Genomic DNA, 6,135 nt, shown 5'->3' on the forward strand with positions numbered 1-6,135 from the left:
TGTATTTTTTCTATTCAGTCTTTGAAACCAGTGTGCAAGTAATCTCTCCTCCTCCTCACTGCCCTGCCGCATTTACACATTGTTGTTGTTAAGTGCCATCAAATCTATTTCGACTCATTGCGACCCAGTTTAGAGTTGCCAAGGACTGACTGGCAAGTTTGAAGGGCCAAACTTGTGGTTTGCAGTCCAGCGGTTATCCTACAGCTCCATACCAGTAATCCATTTACATATAAATTTTGCTAAATTAGCTTCATACTACTTCATTTTACTTCTGTTTATTTTTAAAATCAATCTATATCATAAAGGTTTTTCGTAAAAGCCATGTTATTTGTAAGCTGCTGTAATTAGATTCATCCTATGTGTGTTCTAATTTAATCAGTTCTTCATTAAGTATTTTCTTGATTTATAATTTTTATTAAACTATTGAAAAACAAATCTTTGCACATCATTGTTGTTGTTGTTAGATGCCATCAAGTAGGTACGGTCTCATAGTGACCCTATGCACAACACAACGAAACACTGCCCAGTCCTGGGCCAACCTCACAAATGTTGCTATACCTGCTGCCACTGTGGCAATCCATCTTCTTGGGGGTCTTCCTCTTTTCTCTAACACTCCACTTTACCAAACATGATATCCTTCTCCAGAGACTGCTTCCCTCCTAACAATATGTGCGAAGTATGAGAGACGAAGTCTGGCCATCCTGGCCTCCAAGAAGCATTCTGGCTGTACTTCTTCCAACAATTATGTTTGTTGCACATCATTATATATGTATATGTTGTTGTTGTTATGTGCTGTGAAGTCGGTTCCCACTCATAGCGACCCTGTATAGAGTTTCCAAGGCTGTACCTCTTTACGGGAGCAGAAGGCCTCATCTTTCTCCCGCGGAACACCTGACAGTATCGAACTGCTGATCTTGCGGTTCACAGGCTGATTCGTAACCACTACGCACCAGAGCGCCTTATATATGTAGATATACACACAAAACTCAACCAAACCAAATCCACTACCATCAAGTCTATTTCGACTTATAGAGACCCCTGGATAGGGTTTCTGAAACTGTAAATCTTCAGTGGAGCAGCCAGACTTATCTTTGTCACACAGAGCTAGTGAGTTTGAGCTGCTGACCTTGCCTAACCCACAGCGCCACCAGGGTTCCTTATATGCATATAAAATTCCCACAGAAGTACGGAGAAGCTACTGGGACAAGAACATTGTTCAAGCCCTGACTCCTTTTCTGTTTTGCTTCCGAAAAGTAGGAGGAATCCTTGCAATAAAATTCAACCCCAGGCCATTCATTATTATAATTTTTTTTTTTTTTGGTGGTGTGTTTTAAGACATGGAGCTTCAACGGGACTAAAGAATCTGCCATCTGAAACTGGACTGAGGCACTGGGCTCCAGAGCATGGAACAGACTTTCCCTACAAGGGTAGAGGTTTTGGAGCTCAAACCAGGCCCTGCAGTGAGGTCCAGTTAATGAGAGCCAGCCCCAAGGCGGTTCGCGCTGTCCGGTTGCCATGGGAACCACAGAGCGCAGCTGCGCCCGCAGACTACCCAGTATCTGTGGGGCGAGGGATACTGAGGCCCAGGTATGGAGCTGCCGGATCCGGTCCGCCAGCGGCTGGGAAACTTCAGCCGGACCATGTTCAGCGACTCCAACCGGACCGGGCCGGAGTACAACGAGGGTCCGGGTGAGTGGCCAAGGCCCAGCGCAGAGGGTGTGGCCCGCCGGTGGCCTGGCGCGGGTTTTGGAGCGCCCGGATTTTTGCCCACACTTAAAATGGCGATTTTGCCTTCAGCTGGGTCAACGTAATGTGGTGAGCGCCTTGGAAAAAAGGGCTGGGCCGGATCGGGTCGGACCGAACCGATATCCGATTACGGTCCATTCTGGTGTGGTCTTGCGGCGGCCTAGCAGGGGCATGGCAAGCGTCGCAGCTGATTTGGAGCCGGGTCTTGTCCAGTGTGAGGTTCAGTGCAGCCTGCTAAAGATTAAAAATAAATCAAAAATCTACCTCCACACTTCTTGGCTCCGCGCCTTTGCAAAGGCCGACATTGATTTTCCTCTACCTCAGATCCGACTTTTCTGGCCAGGAACAGGGGAAGCAACCTAAGAAGCACTACCATTGCCACCACCACCCCTCCTTCCCCCTCCTGTGAAATATCTTCGCCTTGTCTCTCTTCCAAGCACCTTCCTTCACAAATCCGTTTCCCAGCAGAAGAGATGAAAAACAATTTTTTATTAATGAGTCATTTAAAACCGCTGTTCTACTCCAGAGTAGCAGTTGTCATAGTAGTGCACAGCTTTCAATTCTACCCCTTCCTTGTTTTCTCCTCCACTACGTACAGTACAGCTCTTTTCTTAAATCTGGTTAACACTCAACAGGATGGCAAGTGATAAAGCAGTTTCCTCCAAAATAATTTCCTCTTAAATCTTGATAGATACCATACTGTCTGACCACACCCTAGAGGTTTTCATCACTCAACTCTGCTAGGAAGACAAATCTTTTCTTGATTGATTTTAGGGAGTTTTTCTTTTTAGAAGGGGCAGGGAAAAGCAAACAGATCCTGTAGTTTGCCGGATTGATCACGTGATTTTACTGTCCTAGATTTTTTTTCCTTTTTTCTTTTTTTTTTAGGCCCCTTTGTGGCGTTGAGAGTTAATGTGCTGGACTGCAAGGTCGTTTTGAACCACAAGGCAGCCGTTCTAGCCCACCAGCCGTTCCTCGGAAACCCAATACAGGGTCGCTATGAGTTGGAACCGACTTCTATGGGACTTAACAACGGTTTAGAATGGAACCTTGGTTGTTGTTGTTAAGTGCCGTTGAGTCGGTTCCGACCCATAGCGACCCTGTACAGGGTTTCCAAGGGTGTAAATCTTTACGGGAGTAGAAAGCCTCATCTTTCTCCCGCGGAGCGGCTGGTAGTTTCGAACCGCGACCTTAAGATTCACAGCCCGATTCGTAACCATTACGCTCAAATTAAATGCTGGGCTGCTAAACACAAGGTGGGGAATGGGAGAGGTTCAAACCCAGTAGCTCTGCCAGAAAACAATGGGGCTGTGTTGTTGTTGTTGTTGTTGTTGTTGTTGTTGTTGTTGTTGTTAGGTGCCATCAAGTCGGTACCAACTCATAGCGACCCTATGCACACCAGAACGAAACACTGCCCTATGCCCACCTCACTACAGTTGCCACGCTTGAGTCCAGTGATACTGCCACTTTGCCAATCCATCTCAGGGGTCTTCCTCTTTTACTCTGACCCTCCATCTTACCAAACATGAGATCCTTCTCCAGCCAATGGTCCCTCCTGACAATATGTCCAAAGTATGAGAGATGAAGTTTGGCCATCCTGGCCTCCAAGGAGCATTCTGGCTGCACTTCTTCCAACATAGATCTGTTGGTTCTTTTAGCAACCCATGGCACTTTTAATATTCTCCTCTAACACCATAACTCAAAAGCATCAATTCTTCTACTGTCTTCTTTATTCACTGTCCAGCTTTTTTCAGATGATCTTTAAATTCAGGCAGGATATATTCAAGGTCCTATTTTGGCTCTCGTGAACTTGTTTTCATCCATTTGCTCTGCCAGAAAAAAAAGGAGCTGTGGTGATGGTTACATGCTGTGGAGTCAGTTGCAACTCATAGCGACCCTGTACAGGGTTTCCCAGGTTGTAAAATTTTATGGGAGCAGAAAGCCTCATCTTTCTCCCGCGGAACAGCTGGTAGTTTCGAACTGCTGACCTTGCGGTTCACATCCCAATTCGTAACCACTATGCTACCAGAGCTCCTTCCATAAAGATTTACAGTCTTGGAAATGGCATTGAATTGGCCATTAAAGAATGGTAGTTTTTGGGTCTGATGAAAATGGTAATGTGTCTAATTATAATTTGGGAAGATTCATTTTGAATGAGATTCCTTTATATGTAAGAGACTCATTTTTGTATATTTTATGTGTTCATTTTACAGACTGCATAGAACTCTATAAAGGGGGTGATGGCAGTGATTGCTATCTGTTCAAGAAGACTCATATTGCTATTCCACATTTAATTTATACCAGCAGTAAGCAGAAGAGTCAGCAGAGTGTCATAGCAAAATAATAAAGCAATTGAGAAACATGAAACATACTCCCAGTAGCCAATATTTGAACACCAGCTAAATGGTATTATGATGAGTGTCCCATTCAGTATCAGTAATTTTAAACAGGCTTAAAAATTTCAGTCAATACTACACTTAATTCTAAGGAATGAAAGGCATAGACCAGCATTTAGAATGTGTTTCTTTTCTCTCTGTTTCTTTTACAGATGATGAAATGGTCTCCAGTTTGGCACTGCAGGTGTCACTTTATTTTAACACGTACTTTTTCCCACTTTGGTGGGTGAGCAGTGTTATGATGCTTCATATGAAGGTAAGTTGGTGCTTCCCCCTCGATGCTCCCACCCTTGGTATTGTTAAAATGGCAGTAAAATGCAAGTTCTAATGATTTTATTCTGCCCAAGTCACTTTTCCTGTATGTGAGATTTTACTGACATGTTTATTTTTGTTTTTTAGTATTCAATCCTGTCTGACTACTACAAATTTATTGTGGTCACTATTATCATCTTAGTAACCTTAATTGAGGTCATCCGGTTGTACCTGGGCTACATGGGTAACCTACAGGAGAAGGTAGGCTCTTCTTTCTGTCATTATTACACAGGAATGCAGGAGAGTTTTCAAAGCCAGGGAAACGTGGTAGAAGGAGCCTAGTCGTGAATTTAAGGCCTGGCTCTAACATTTCTGACTTTGCTCATTGTGATCAATTTGCTTAGTCTCCCCAGCTATAGTTTTCTCATTTTATACAAGTATAAATTGGGAAAAATGATATTTACCTCACAGGTGTTTGGGGACGAAATGAAAGTACCTATAAAGTACCTGAACATAGTAGGCACTTAAGAATTGGTATTTTTTCTTCTACTTCTTGTCATTCTTGAGAGCACTTGGGCATTGAATATGTTTATTTGTTTCCTGAATAAGGAATTGGTAAACTGATTTCCTTTGCCTCACACAAAGGTTGTTTTCTGCATCCTCATGCTGCCTGAGCATTGATTGTTATCAGAGCTTAGGGAAATGCCTAAAGATTGCTGTGGGGTTTTTCTAGGCCTTAGTAATTATGCCCCACTCAGTCTGGCTTACTGTATTTCCTTCTGTCTCCTAACTCAAGCATCCATTCTAGGCTGGTGTTGATTCCCTCTCATGCTAGTTTCACATCTTTGCTTACTTCCCTTCTTGCCTCCTCCTATTTTTACCCAGCTTTAAATCCTATGCCCTTCAAGTCTTTGTTTCACCTACCCTAACCACTTTTTTGTCTTCTTTCTTGTAGCATTCAGTCTGTACCTGTAAATGTTGCATTTAGTTACTCATTAAAGTGTAGTATCCTAGTATTGTCTCATACAGTTAGTTTTGTCTTCTTATCTGGACCTTTCTGAGGGAAGGACCATGCCGTACATCTTCTGAATTTGCCACAGATCATGGCCCAGGGTGGGCTGATAGTACTACTAAGTTCTTGCTTATTGGTATGAAAAAAAAAAGACTGTACTTTGTTGATCTTATTACTCTTATTGTATGTCATTTCAGGTTCCAGAATTGGCTGGCTTTTGGCTTTTGAGCCTTCTGTTACAGCTGCCTTTAATTCTTTTCTTGCTCTTTAATGAAGGCTTAAAGAGTTTACCAATGGAAAAAGCAATACATATCATCTTCACTCTCTTCCTTACTTTCCAAGTTGTTGCAGCATTTCTTACCTTGAAGAGAATGGTAAATCAATTGGCAACTCGTTTCCACCTTCAAGACTTTGACCGGCTCTCTACAAACAGAGAGGACATGAGAAGGATGAGATCATGTATAGAAGAAATTTGAACCAGTATTACTGGTAAGAAAGATTCTTCTAGAAGACTGAAAGAGTTAGGAAAACACCAGAAAGCTAGCAAGAGAAAAAAGATAAAACAAGTGTTTTGAATTGTAGACTCTCTTGGCTTGAAATTCCAGGATGGGAGATGGTAAGGCTTCGTTTGCACTGTATATGAAAACCTACAACCTAGATGTTGTCCACTTGATGCCAAATATCTCAGTTCTGTTGTTGACTTTTCTAGGTGTGTAGAAATCTGTCTAT

General features: G+C 42.8%; 1 protein-coding gene across 1 annotated transcript; it reads left to right on the forward strand.

Moving 5' to 3' along the window:
- Window positions 1-1,589: 1,589 nt before the first annotated feature.
- On the forward strand, window positions 1,590-5,882 carry LOC102840583 (transmembrane protein 17-like). The gene is made up of 4 exons (XM_006862975.1): window positions 1,590-1,689; window positions 4,295-4,398; window positions 4,542-4,655; window positions 5,604-5,882. The coding sequence occupies exons 1-4, from the start codon at window positions 1,590-1,592 to the stop codon at window positions 5,880-5,882; spliced, it is 597 nt and encodes a 198-aa protein (XP_006863037.1).
- Window positions 5,883-6,135: the final 253 nt, after the last annotated feature.

The sequence above is a fragment of the Chrysochloris asiatica genome, unplaced genomic scaffold (genome assembly GCF_000296735.1).
Source record: "Chrysochloris asiatica unplaced genomic scaffold, ChrAsi1.0 scaffold00052, whole genome shotgun sequence".
Lineage (NCBI taxonomy): Eukaryota > Metazoa > Chordata > Mammalia > Afrosoricida > Chrysochloridae > Chrysochloris > Chrysochloris asiatica.